The sequence below is a fragment of the Cyanistes caeruleus genome, chromosome 1, assembly GCF_971803275.1.
Source record: "Cyanistes caeruleus chromosome 1, bCyaCae1.hap1.1, whole genome shotgun sequence".
In the NCBI taxonomy this organism is placed as follows: domain Eukaryota; kingdom Metazoa; phylum Chordata; class Aves; order Passeriformes; family Paridae; genus Cyanistes; species Cyanistes caeruleus.
Window position 1 is genome coordinate 106,755,749 of NC_141701.1, and position 14,645 is coordinate 106,770,393.

Here is a 14,645-nt window from a genome sequence, read left to right on the forward strand (position 1 = left end):
GTTACACAACACATTCCTGGAATGAGATCAGCGTAAATGAGCAAGGCTATCTTTAGTGCGGGACATAATGGGTTATGAATCAGGAGCACTGAAGACAAGCTGGTCTCTTTTTTAAAAAAAAGTCATGTTTCCAACATGTATTAAACACACCAGTAAAACAGTGACTGCAACTTTGAAAATATCACTGCAACCATTTATTCCACTTAACATACCACCTGTATGACAGAAAACAAAAATATGTGAATACAAATGGAAAGTAAAATTCCACCACAGTTAAATACACCACACAGAGAGACCTTTTCATACAACATTATCAGTCAAAATAAGAAATGTCAGAAAACATAACGTCAGTGAAATTTACTAATAAAATTAAATTTCGTCAAGGCTGCAGCCAGAGGAGACAGCAATAAAATCTTGGTAAACAACCTTACACTGTGTTTTATAAAAATATCAGAGGAAGAAAATCTAGCACCATTTTTTGTTTTTATTTCAATCCTCACTATTTCACTCTAATAGAGTTCTTTTTGCAATTAACTGGAGAATCAGATTAAGGGGGTTAGTCATTTAACTACCTAGTAGGCAGGTGCAATCAAGTGAGTAGGTGACTAAATCCCAAAACACAGCTTTGCAATTAAACAGCTAAAAAAAATTTGTGCTTACAAAATTATAGGTCATCTTTCAAAAACAACCCTTTAAGGTAAGAAGAAGGAAAAAAAAAAAAAAAAAAAAAAAAAGAGAGAGAGTTCCTTATACTTTCTCTGAGATTTCAGTGCCCAGAGGCTTTTCTGATAGAATGATTTTTTTCTTTTAGAATGAAACACAGAAAATAATTTAAAATGAAAGGGACTTGTAAGAGGTTCATCAGTAACAGATATGCTTTTAATCTCCCATATAGGTTTGTGACAGATCTGATCCAAGTGAGCCAAATTAATCTACAAACTTGATTAAACCAAAACTCTAGTTGAGGTTTCCCTGTTCTGTGGATCAAGTTATTAAATCACTTTGGACTGCACCAGCACAGATGTAATGTGCTCTTCTTTAAAGCCACCAGGTTTATAAAGCCATATCTTTTTTTTTTTTCCCCTTTAGAAGCCTGTGGACAAATTCAAACTCATGAAGCCATCCAACCTGAACAATGTGGAGATAGAGCAAAGAACCCCTCTCTGTAACTACTGCAACATTTCTGTTGAATCAAAATTATGAAGTTTTATGGTGGATTATCAAATCAATATGGTTGCTTTCTGGGTCTTTTCTTGATGTAGGTCTTTAAACTTCTCCTCCTGTTAAGCCTATGAATCAGTGAAATATACAGCACTCCTTATGATAACTGAATATGGGCAAAAGGAAGCACAGAAAAGAGATACAGTATTTTATGTAGAGAGGATAATTTATTTTTCACATACCAACTCATAGAAAAATTAAGCTACAAAAACACTTAAAAAAAAAAAATTAGGGTTTGTCCTACACATCATTTCAAAAAACAGTTTGATATACTTCATTAAAACATAATAAAGAACCAAAAATTCATGGTACACTGCATAAGAACAACTATGAATGCTGCAATTCAAAAAAGTTACAACAAAACACTTCAAGAGCACAGCTCTCCAGTGGCAGTGAAGTGCTTTAGCTTCAAAATACTTCTACATTTAAACCAAAAGGCAGAGATAAATATTTACTGGACAAAGTAAAAAGATCAGAACATAGCTCGGGCCTCAGTTCTGCAAACCACATATCTAAGAATAGCATCACTGCTTTATAAACTAACTTATTGTCATAGCTTTATGAACAGTACCCAAATCAAGCACAGAAGTTTGCTACAACATTTAAATATTCCATTTGTAATATTAAAAACATGCATACAAATGATGAAACTAGAAGTGATTACAAATACGTAGTTCAACCTAAACACTATTATAATGAATCTTCCAAGTTTTTGTTCTTTTTTTCTTAAGTATGCCTCTTTTTTTTATCCTGCAGAACAAGATGAGAGAATATAAAATTAAAGAAAATTTCAATTCAATTAAGAAAAAAGTGAGTTAAATTATATTCATCCCTTATACATCATTCTTCTGAGAAAAGGTTTTGCTTGTCAGACCAGCAATGCCTAAGAGAGGACGCCCTCAAAGAAGCACTTTTTCCCAAAATAATTTCTGTCTAAAGGAAATGTGCTTGCATCAGAGGGCCTTTTAGCTTTTGTACCTAATAAGGTACAGCTGTATTTTTCCTTTCTCCATAGAAATAAGTTTAAATCAGACTGGGAAAAGTTAAAGTAACAGTCTAAAGAGGCAGTAAGGATAAGTGGCTATAGTAAATATTTTTCGATTGACCTTACGTACAGGGGAAGCTTTCATATAGAGGATAAAGTCATATCAAAGTTCTAGCTGGTCAGAAAAACAATAACCTTTTACAGGAATCTAATATGAAAAAAAAAAAAAAAATTAATGAGAACCCAATAAAAAAATCCCAACCACATGAAAATCTAATTGTCTATATATTTGGCAAGTACCGAGCAAGTCATTCTTTCTTAAACAGTACCCAGATCCTCAAGTGTGCTGAGGATGTTATTAAAGGTTCACTTCATTGATGGATAAGTGTAAACGTACTGCAAAACTTTGCACCTGAGCAATAAATTAAAGAGCTTGTTTCAAAATTATATTGAGACTTTCAAAACTTCCCATAATATTTGACTAGAGCTTGACTCTCAGACTAGAAGAATTCTAAAATTTCATTGTCTCCTGATTATTGCTATTTATGGATTTATAAAAAGGTTTGTAGATTAAAAAGTCTGCACAGCACACAACATAGTTAACTTTTATTCTGCTTGTATGAAAAATGCACCCACTGAATGGCAAATGTAATTGTGACTGCTGCATGAAGATCAACTTTACCAGGCATCCACAAAACAGAATGAAAAGCTGATAAATTTTGCAAAGTCTGTTTCAGAGCCTTAGAAGGGAGAAGTCCTGGACAGTAGTAAAAGGCAAACTAAACCAATATTGAAGACAGTCAGAAGTAAATTTTTATCAAAAAGGTACACTTGTAGTTTTGCAAAAGGTGATCATAGATCAAACTGCAGGTATCTCTTGGATACTTAAAAATTCAGCTTATGTTTCATTTAGTTGATAAAGACACATTTGGCCAGTTCTTCACACAGTAAAATAGCCCTTACCAGACATGGATGTTAAATTTTTTTTACAACTCATATTGCTCTAAATTTCCACACAAAATCAATTAATAACAATATAAAGCAGTGATAGATGCACTAAGAAAAATTCCTTTAAGTTATATATCAAAATGCAGCAACATTTCCTATTCTAAACAGGGGTAAAGCTATAGGTAGTAGGTAAGAACAGGGAGATTAGAGATTAAAATATGCTTTTCAATTTTTACTTGAATGTGGGAATACACTTAAATACAATCAATATTTGAATGGTCCATAACAAGAAGTACTCAGGTAAAAACAGAAACAGGAGGACAAAATATTCTAGATGAAAACAATTGGAATTACTGTAAGAAAATATTTTGTTTAAAGGTTAAATACCATATGCAGAAATTGAATATTTAATAATTAAAAACCAATTACTGAAATGATTTACTCAAATATGAGTAAAAAATGAATAGCATGTTCAGTTAATTCTGTTGCCGCTATCAGTGACATACACTGGATGTATCTACATTGCAGATTAAATGTGGAGCAGAAGTGAGCTTCTGAAGTCATCTCCATTTCTGTACTGCAGTTCATATATCACAGAACTAAGAGAATACAGATGAGAGTCCTTTTAGATGGAGCAATGCTAGAAAATGTACTCCAACCACTAATGGAGTGCATTGGACCAGATTAGAGAGAGTCGGAAGTGAACACCCTGAAATATAGATAGTGTGAACATCAAGCTCTCCACACAAACTGTTTCCTTCCACAAATGCTGAGCGGTTTTTGCCCTGCACTGCTCAGCACAGCCATTACAATCACTTTTTACACCACAAATTATGCCTACTGTCACATGCACTTGCTTTTATGTACTGAAGTGTAAACTTTACAAACTACACTGAACCTGTTACTCATTCCTGCTCTTTGGAATCTGAATTTGAGAGCTCTTGGTCTCCACAGCCCCAGGCAGAGAGAAACCTGCTGATGCTACACTTCTACAAATGTAGTCAAAGAGCATAAACAATACTCATTGCGAAATAGGCAACAGCACTCTTCCAGCCCTCATCATTTAACTTTCCAGGACTGACTCAAATATTTTTGCAGCTGCACAGAGAAGTGGCTGACAGAACTGCTTGAAGTGGGACTAGCAAAATGTGCAAGCACGGCATGAGAAGTTCCAAAGCAAAGGCAGTACCTGAACCTATTAGAGCTTCCCCTAGTGCCATGCAGCCCCCTGCACAGCATTCAGGCACCAGAGTAAACTCCAAAACCATCCATGGAAAGATATGGGTAGATATGGGTATCTTCACTAGTTCTTTAGAGGAAACTGCTTTCTTCACTAAGTCTTCAGAAGCTGCTAATGTAGGTGGAATGAATGATGAAGTCTGAACCAAAGCTCAGGTTGTCTTTTCAGATATTGAAACACTTTTGTGGGGCCCAAAGTGAGCAGTCAAAGCTCTTGGGCTTGATTTGAAGTGTACTTAATTTAAAAGACAACCTATCAGTGGTATGAATGATCATATATTGATGTTATGATATACTAAACACAAGCAACATTCAAAATAATTTAAGAAAATATTTTGCCATCTACTTTTGCTGTACTGAATAGTGAAGTCAGTGGAACAAAACTCTGACCTATGGATTCACTAGAGACAGTAGAAACTTGTCTTCCCTTTTAGTCTTTTTAAAATGCTAGGTATCTAGTAGGGTTGACCTTTGGAGAAGGCAAAAGTCTGTTTCTTTCCAAATCTAATAGATTAATTAAATAACAAGAATATTTGGATAAACATTCCAATTAAATATGAATAGCTCTGCATAAATCTTACACAGATCCTGATGCTGAATTCAAAACTACCCAGGCACAAACCTTCAAATAATAAATTATACCTAAAATAACTCAGAGGTTCATTCCAGAAGAGATTTAAAATGTTCATAATTTACTAAGACATTTTTGTTTAAAGTTTTAATGAATGAAATATAAAATACTGGCAGCTTTGCCTCATTCCACTGCTGTGAGCTCAGTAGAATTTAAGGGACATAAGTAGGGGGACATGTATATCAAGTCACATAAGCAATAAGGAGTGTCTTACACATATGTTTAGCATTGTTTTCTTTATTTTACCACATGCTTAGTAATGCACTTGGCTGAATATACTTTCAGATTTCAAGCACAGCATTGAAGCACACTATAGATCTCTGCATATACTCCAAAGGTGAAAAGTTTACACTTTCCTATTGGCATCCTTTTTGTGTTGGATCAAGCTTTACCCAAACAAAACTGTACTACTTGTGTTTGATATTGCACTCCCATTGTTGGTGTCCTGTATTTTCACTCCTGTCAAACTGCAGGTACTTGGCTACCATTTTTTGCCTTTTCTATTAAATACCTAGTCATTAACACATCATCTAAAACCATGGCAATGATTTGAGACAGCATGGAAGAAATAAAGAGAAGAACACCAAATTTGTTATGCAGCTCTGTCTTACACTATCCTGAAAGGGAGTGTGGGGGAACAGACACTTGAAAATATTTTTCTCCATTTTTTATTAAAATTTTAATTAAATTGATCCTTAGGTTTTGAAAAATATTTCCATATAATGTTGTTATCCCTCACTGGCCCAAGATAAACCAAGAGTTGCTGTCAGGTGTCTGTTACACAGGACAAGACTTAAGCAAACTGAAAATAGATTCAGAGTTTATTCAGTCTTTAAAAAACTGGAGTTTATAAATGCTCAATATATTCTATCTCTCTATAAATTTATGATCAAATAATTTTAAAGCATCAGTATTCAGCACATTGACCCTAAGGCTCCTCGGTCACAACATGATAGACTGTTTCTGATCTCACTTGAATGTACACTACCCTTAAACAAAATTAATATGCCCAAACTTAGTTGGCAAGAGAAAAGATTTGAGTCTATGCCAAAAAGGACTTGTCCAATGTCAATGTTTATATCACCAAAATACTTAACAAATCAGTTTTCTTATCACTGTCCCAGTATCAAAAATATTCTGCCACTACAGCAAAGGTGAATCTTACCAAGATTCCCTTTTCTATTGACTGTAAATCTAAGTTGAAAGCAAAGAAAATGTTTTACAAATATCTCAAATTCATCTCAACATGAGGCAAATTTCCTCTTGCCAGAACTCAAAAATAATGATTCCAGCTTCAGCTGGAATGGCAGGTGGAAAGAGGTGTCTTATGACAGGACAAACAGATATGAACAGGTAGGAGAGATATATATTTTTCTGGGAGAAAAGAAGTTCACAAAAAAAAAAAGAAACATCTATACAGAGATTCTTATGGAAAGTTTTGGCAGTTATTTTATATCTGTACAAAGAGAGAAGGTCTCTGGGGATCTCTATATCTCTATCATGATGAGCCTGTTAATTCTACTTCAAGCAATGCCTGCCAAGAATAGTCTCCCCTGAAACTGTTACCTATGATAAAATCAGGCAACAAGCATTGCTTAATGTATATTGCAGATTTTAAAACTCATCCCATTTGCTGTAAAAATAGAGAACAAAGCACATCACCATGGATATGCAATATAGACAATAATATATATCTAGCAGAATCACATTCCAAACACCTAAAACGGCTTTAAAACCTACCTCAGGAAGTCAAATACAACTTGTATTTTTCTATGCAAGCAGATAATGGTGAGAAGACAAGAATGAAAGACCTACTTTCAAAGAGTTAGCAGAATATTTCGCTCAGAGTTAAGAAAGAGCCCCTCCACCTTCTTTACCTCTTTTTGGGATATAAGAACCAAGTACGTCTCAAAGCTACTACTCCGAAAATTAGACACTTCAGCATTCATGTTGCTTTTCATAACAGAAAAGAAAAAAAGGAGGGAGAGGGAGAGGGAGAGGGAGAGGGAGAGGGAGAGGGAGAGGGAGAGGGAGAGGGAGAGGGAGAGGGAGAGGGAGAGGGAGAGGGAGAGGGAGAGGGAGAGGGAGAGGGAGAGGGAGAGGGAGAGGGAGAGGGAGAGGGAGAGGGAGAGGGAGAGGGAGAGGGAGAGGGAGAGGGAGAGGGAGAGGGAGAGGGAGAGGGAGAGGGAGAGGGAGAGGGAGAGGGAGAGGGAGAGGGAGAGGGAGAGGGAGAGGGAGAGGGAGAGGGAGAGGGAGAGGGAGAGGGAGAGGGAGAGGGAGAGGGAGAGGGAGAGGGAGAGGGTATTTAGACCATTCCAGATAGATCTCTCGTCTTTGCTCAGGCATCTGGAATTAATCCAGAATAAAAATTGTATTTTATAGAAAATGAACTAACAAGGATCTTCAACAATTTATTATCCTAAAATTTCACTGTTAGCTATAAATATTCTAAAATGTTAAAACTGCTGCTCAAGGGTATTTATGTGTTGGCTTAGCTTTGTGTTCATGATGAAGTCTTGACCTATTCTCCATTTGACAAAACCAAGAAAATGCTAAGGAGAATAGGAGAAGCAGCTGTCCTAATATGACATTTCTTTCAGGCTTACAACCAATTCTACTCCAAGGAGGACCAAATACAGCTGATATAGAAAGACCAAAGGGCGTTTTCACTTTGCCTACTATACTCCCTTGTGAGTCCAGTGAGACTACATATGCTTGGCAGTATGTGTGCTTAAAAACTTTGTTGGATTAGGTCCTGTGTCCACAATTTTAGAGCTGTGAGAAAATTGCCAGGAAAAAGTATAAATGAGTTCTGGCACAATGGACTGCAAACACAAGAATGAAGAGGCTCCCCATCATACACAAACCACCTTCCATGGCATAAAAATAAACTAGTACTTCTAGCACCGGCTCATTAGGTAAGAGAGCTCAGAATAACTTTACAACTACACTTAATAAGGCAAACCACACAATTTAAAATATCCTATTAGCATTCTGGGTTCTTTTCTCAGAGCTCCTATTTAAGGGTTTGATTATGTTGAAGCTACTGTGACAGCACAGGCTAACGCAAGCTGGGCTAATTGCGGCTTCCCCTTTCTCTTATTCCTTGATCCAGCATTCATGCTCCTGCTGCTATGAGAAGAATTCACACAGCTGACTGAGTCAAAAGGTAGAAGGCGATCACATTTTATACTTAATTTCACATAGCTATGGCCTGCTGCCACAGGAATGTTCATGCTCTCCTCCCTGCATCATGATGCACATACCAACCTCTCCTACAGCAGAACTAGCAATTTTGCAGCTGTGGACACACAGTTCAGTGACACCACAAGACAGTAACCTTCCCTTCTGATGGTCTAACTATATGGATAAAGATTAAGGTTAGAAAAAAAACAGCTTGCACTACATTTTGAAATTTCGATCCGTTTAGCTCCCTAAAGCTGCCTTGCCCACCTGATCATTATAAATAGTGCTGGCACCAGTGGATGGAGAAACACTTGGTGACTGAGATGATAAGAAGATAAAGCCATTGCAACCTCCCCACTCTAGGCTGCTGCTCATTTGGACACAACCAGTCTTGTTTAGAGTTAGCTACCCTGAGTACTGCTGACAGCCTAGCTCTGCAGAAGTTATCTCTTTAGGCACATTTTGCAAGAGGCCTGAGGAACTGTTGCAGTGATTGCTTGTTTAATGCTGCTAGCAGTGCAGCCCAGAGGAAAGTATGCACATGTTTTTAATCACACTTTTCACACTTAAAAACTTTACTCAATTATGACTACAGGGGAGAGAATTAATATCCATGTGATGTGTTACATTTAATGTATTTTCTACTGTACTATTGTCTTCTATCCTCTGTTCTTACCTTGCTTCTTTTTCATCTTTCTCACCAGCAATGACAGCAGTTTCCAAGCTCAAAGTGACAATTTTTTAGCACTCATAAACATGAGAAGAATATAACATTTGTTGGAATATACACAACAGAAGAAAGCCAGAAAATAACAAATTTTTCTTGATAAATAGAGCCACAGGAGACCTCTGGCCTTAACTGCATATAATTTTACTATTTCTTACACATAACTTTTAAAAAATTTAAGTTTTTTTGAATGGGATTGAGATCAAATTAAAATTCAAGTTGCATTTTTCTAAGGCTATTTTCCAGAAAATAATCTTAGCTTCTAACTTTTAAAGTAGTATTCTCCAGGGTGTTAATGCATGGCTGGGGTATTGTACAGTGCTACACAGATCACCACTCTGTCCATGACACTCAGAGTATTAGATCTGAAGACACCTATGACATCTATGAGCCAAAATTAATTTAGAAAAAATAAATCCTGATTCAACCTAATTATGAACATGAAGGCAAAGGTCTTCTACAGGGCAAGGGCCCTAAAGAAATTTTAAAGACAACTACAAGAGTTCAGGTTTTATTAAGTAGTATCTTATTTGCTAGACAGTAACTACACAGTGAGCTGAAAAGCTATGTAGCCTACTGGTGCCTCAAAATTGTTTACTCTATTTAGAAACTGAGCAAGCTAAGGAACTACAGGGCTTCTTTTCTGGTTTACCTTGTCCTGTGAGGCAATGTGGGCTGTAAAATAACTTGATACTAATAATAGAAATGTGTCTTCATTAAGTGATATAATACATTTGCTTTGGGGGTACCATGAAAGGAATCAGACATAGCTCTAACATCACTCCAAATATCATACCCTGTTCAGATTAACATTTTGGAACATCTTTCTATTTTTTCCTTTAAAAGTGAACCAAACTTTGAAAACAAAATCTGTCCTAGGAATTACAGACTATTTTTGCTTCCAGCCCATGTTTCCAATGTCCTAAATTTATTCAGCCTTGTGCACTAACCTACCGCTTAACCTTGACACGTGGGTATAGACATACACTAACAACAGGCTGGGAAGACACACCTGCTTCATGCACTGCTTCGTGCAGCAGGAGTCATCTGGCTCTATGTTCCAGTAGTTATTACAAAATTCAGCACTCACCCTGTTTTTCATTCATTCCTACTTCAGCCTCATATCCTACTTTTGGAAACATTTCACTAGGCTTAACAGTAAATTGGTGAGGGTGACACCCAACCACAGGAAGACATAATTACTCTAACAGGTGAAATAGCTGAGAGGATACTCTGTGGAGCACAACAATACCAAATAACTCAGAATTAGAATGTGCCTAGCAGACATTACCTCAGGGTAAGTTATAAGTACTGCATTGATTGCTGCTGATTTTAATAACAAGGGCTAGTGCTACTGCTACTGCTCCGCTGTTCCTTGTCCCTTTTGTGGAAATCTTCCTAAGTGGAATATTGTTTGGTCCCAGGTTACTAAACAATTCCTTAACAAAGTCATCCAATCACCCTCATCAGTATGGTGAACTTGAATCTGTTCTGGAAACCTGACGTTTGAATTCTGCCATTACAATTGATCTGTCATCAGAAGACCTGCATAACTACAGTCAAAGTGACAATAACTACTACATTTAATTCTCCAGAGAAGTTAAAAATATGATAGATTCAAGTATTAGGTACAACATAGTCACGTGTGCTGCATCTCACAACCACAGGCAATGAGAGCCAATTCAAGAACCAAGGAGCTCATGATAGTCCATCAGCTATGATGGTTGTGACAGCACACAGGGATGTGGCCCCAAAAGATATTGCTTTTAAAAGTAGAATGTGGATTAGGCCTATGTTCACTCTGGAGAAGTGAGTGGAGAATTTAAAAAACTGTGGAAGAGCTCTTAACACTACGGCATACAAATGTAAAATCAGAATTTTTAAGTAACCAGTTTTAAGAACTACAGCCAGCATGACCAAAATGTGTACTGCTCCAGAAGACCAAAGTGAGAAAAAATTTTATCTACAATAGACTACTGGGATTTGGGGTACAAGCCTCTTCTGAGACATATCAACAGCAGCATCACAGTATCGCCCACCTGTACAAGCATGGCAATCAAATTGCCTCAATGCAAAAGCTGTGAGTGGTACAAACTTGATGGTGCAGCAGCATTTTGACTATTTCATTCTAATAATTAAGAGGAAAAATATTGTGATTCCAACCCCAGAAATATTTCAATACTATTCACAATATTATTTAACTAAGATGATGTGAACTGGCAATATACATCATCCATATTACCAATAATATCCATTTTCTTATAATTCAAAGTTCTATCAAAGTTCCAAAGTGACTTATAATGGCACTGACAATTTCCACAAAATTACATGGAAAACTTATTTGCAGTTCCAGTAACACTCTCCAACAAGAAGCATGTGGGAATGTGCTCCCTCTTTTGAGGCGTGTCAGCAGTTCCTTAAATGAGAGTCACTGTTTCCATTCAAATCCCTTATTTTTCAGGGGGTTGTAGAGTCAGCCCTCAGGGAGAGAGAACTGATCTTAGCAGTTTCAGGTGCTTTCATGCAATTCTGTATCTCAAAAACAGTCCTTTTTTTCTTTTTTCTAAAGAACGTTTAAGCCATTAGCTCATAATATGGATGGCTGCCTTCTGGAACGGTGAGGGGAGAAAGGGGCGCAAGACACTAAAATTACTTCTAAAAGAAGATATTTTGGAAAATAACCTCTAACACCTCCACAATGTCATTTTTTTCCAGCAAACAGTTCCTAAAGATCTAGAGCTAATCTCCATTTGGTGGCCAATGTTGACAAGCTATAAAGTAAGACTTGGCATTTTGTATACCCTGGAAAAAAAGACCTGGAAAACCATTTTAAAGGCTCATCCTGGAATTCACAAATAACTAATACTTATCTGATATATCAAATGATTACAAAAATATTAACTTTAGGGTTCTAAAAAAGGTAATGAAACAGTTTTAGGATAGAAGTAACCCTTACTAAGTGTAATCTGACTTTTATATAAAGCATACAATTTCAATTCCAAGCTTCTGCATCAGAAAAACTCTTCCTTGGAGTGCTCAATGAGTTTTTGGGATTTCCTGAAATTTGCAGTACTGGTTTTCAGCAGTAGAGGAGATGTTACAATGGAGTGTTTGGCTCTGTTTTGTCCTTTTGAATGCCTCTGATTTAATTTTCTCTCTTATACAAAGGTGGATGGCAGAAGCCAAAAATGTCTGTCTGCCAACTGTGTTGTCCAGGCCATGAGAACGTGAGCAGGATTCAATAAGCCTGGCAGCATCTAAATTCTTCTTGGCTTGGAATGTTGAGCAGGCACTCAAATAATATATTGATGAGTTTATCTGTCCCTTTTTTCTCTCTCTCCCCCTGCTTTTTTTTAATAATAACACCTTGTTAGAAACCAGAACAGAATGAAATGCTTATGGTTCTCAAAGAATGGCATTAACAAATATGAACCATTAATATCTAACACAAATAAACATAAAGAATCAATAACAGAATGTAAATTTTATATGTACTATTCTATAATGTCAAAAAAGTAGCACAGATATCTGTTTACTATCTCACAAACCAATGAAGATCTGACAAAAGAAGTGAAGCCAGGAATAATGCACTAATCCAAAGAATGTCAATTCTTTGAAATTCAAAGCTATCCATGTTCTGAACAAAAATTATTTTTTCCCAGTTAAACAAAAAATTAGGTACCAAAATTTGTGTTGCAGAACTGGAGAGTCAGTAATGCATTAGTAAACACAGGATAAACACTTGTGTTGAGAAACAAGTTTTACTTAGTATTCAGTAAAAATATTTCACCCAAGCTAAAGAAAACAGTAGCCAGCAGTCCAATTCCATGAGAAAAAATACAGAATGCTGGGCATATTTGTAGTATGCACTTTAAATGGCAACACTTGATGCAGTGGAGGAAATAACTGGTGTGAGGAAACAAAAGCAACACAAGTCTTATAAACATTCATAAGGAAAATAGAGTATTAATCTGCACCTACCCAGATAAAAAGTAAGCAGCAACAAATAACAGAAAAGTCTGACTAGTTTCTTTCCTGCCCATCTTTACTTGCAGAAGACAAGTGCGTGAATGAATCCTAGTGATAGACAATCATCTACTTCTCTTAAGCTCATAGTTATGCAAGAAAACTGCCAAGGAAATATGAAAACCTACATTTAGTCACAAAAAAAGCTTTTAAATGTCTCTCTTTTTTGTTTATTCCTTTTACTGTGCTACAGTTTACCTTTCTTGCCTACAAAACCTAATCATAATTCCTAAAAATGTGTTTAGATTTGATTTTTGGGTTTGTTTCATATTTAGCATACTCTCTCTTCTCAGCCTAACTTTTATGTGCTCCTTACCGTCTTATCCTTCCATTATCCATCAGGATTTCTCGTGCTTAGGCATGGTTAAAAATACGGAAACGCCTTTTGATAGATTCCAGAAAGCTTTGGATATGTCCGTGAATATGTTGTTATGCTTTGTATCACTCTTTGCTGCTCCTTAACTGCATCAGTAGCAACCTTTTGTTAATAATTTTAAGACTGCCTTTGAATTTTCTCTCCATTAAAAAATAAAGCAAAACAAAATACTTGACACAAACAATTCTTTCTATTAAAGCCACCAAATTTGAAGGAAAAGGGTCAGGTTCTCTATACCATGACTTGTTCAATTCCTCCGTATTTTCTGTGATGTCACAGAAAATTCTGAAACAACCCACAAAGCAGAGTGTAAGGTAGTCCTCAGGTCTTTGTTACATTGAGAGTCATGAAACAAAGTGGAATTAATCAGACACTTTTTTTAACCTCAGAATGAAAGCATTTTGTAGAACACTATACCAACTGTTGGTATGGTGCAAACACACAGGCTGAGCTCTTTACTCACTGCAGTTGGCAATATACATTATAATATAGTACAAGCTGCAAATAATAGAACATATAAAAGACTTGCTGTGTTCTCATGTGCTATATTACATTTCAGAGGAGATGTATATACAAGCTCCTGCTAAAAGAGAAACTGCACTTCATTTGGTATTGACTTAATGAAGGAATTCTCACATTAATCTCTTAAGCTGTACTGCTCTTTAGAAAAACAGACTCTGTGGAAAAGAAAACCTCCATAAATCTCTTTAACTCTCTCCAGAAAAATAGGCTTTTTGTAGCCCAGTGATTTTCTTTGCACCTTTTCTTGTGGAAACAATTAGCTTAGCAATTTTAAAGTATTAGGTGGGCCCAGCTGCAGGCTCCCGGTATCTTTCCTATTGCATAGCAAAGTCCATATAGAAAGAAACAAGGATCTAGTCTCATAATACCACAATACATCAGTGAGAAATACCTAAGTGAGCAACTAATGAGGTTAGGTCTGAAGGAGCTTTCACTTACCTGAGGCCATCACAAGTTTCCATATTTTTGACAGATTTCTTTCTAATTCAGGTCTCTTTGTTACCCAATGACAAAATACTGTCACTTGTCAAAATGCTTGAAACTGTGGTCAAACTGTCAGCATCACAATTATCCCTTCAGATGAGCCCTGTTAATTGGGCCTTCAATGATTTTTTTAAAAAAAGTCTGTTCTCTACTCTTGCCATGAGTGTAGTAACCAAACTTCAGACCGGAAGTTCAGGTTCAAGACTGCAGCCATGACCAGCTGAAAAGGATGTGTTGCCAACAGGACTGACTCATACAGCTGATTGTTTAGAAAGTTCACTATGGGCATGAAATCCCACTC

The 14,645-nt window shown here is 36.5% G+C and overlaps 1 protein-coding gene across 23 annotated transcripts in view; it reads right to left on the reverse strand.

The window, feature by feature from the left end:
* The window catches only part of BBS9 (Bardet-Biedl syndrome 9), a 291,318-nt gene that overhangs the window by 103,318 nt on the left and 173,355 nt on the right, over window positions 1-14,645 (reverse strand). For 4 of the 23 annotated variants that reach the window (XM_086847736.1, XM_086847719.1, XM_086847711.1 and 1 more), the window contains one exon: window positions 1,369-1,971. The exons of the other annotated variants lie outside the window; for them this stretch is intronic. In XM_086847736.1, the coding sequence (XP_086703862.1) occupies window positions 1,967-1,971 (5 nt within the window). In that variant the 3' untranslated portion in view covers window positions 1,369-1,966. Of the gene's footprint in view, window positions 1-1,368; window positions 1,972-14,645 lie in introns of those variants that run through there. 23 annotated transcript variants of the gene reach the window in all.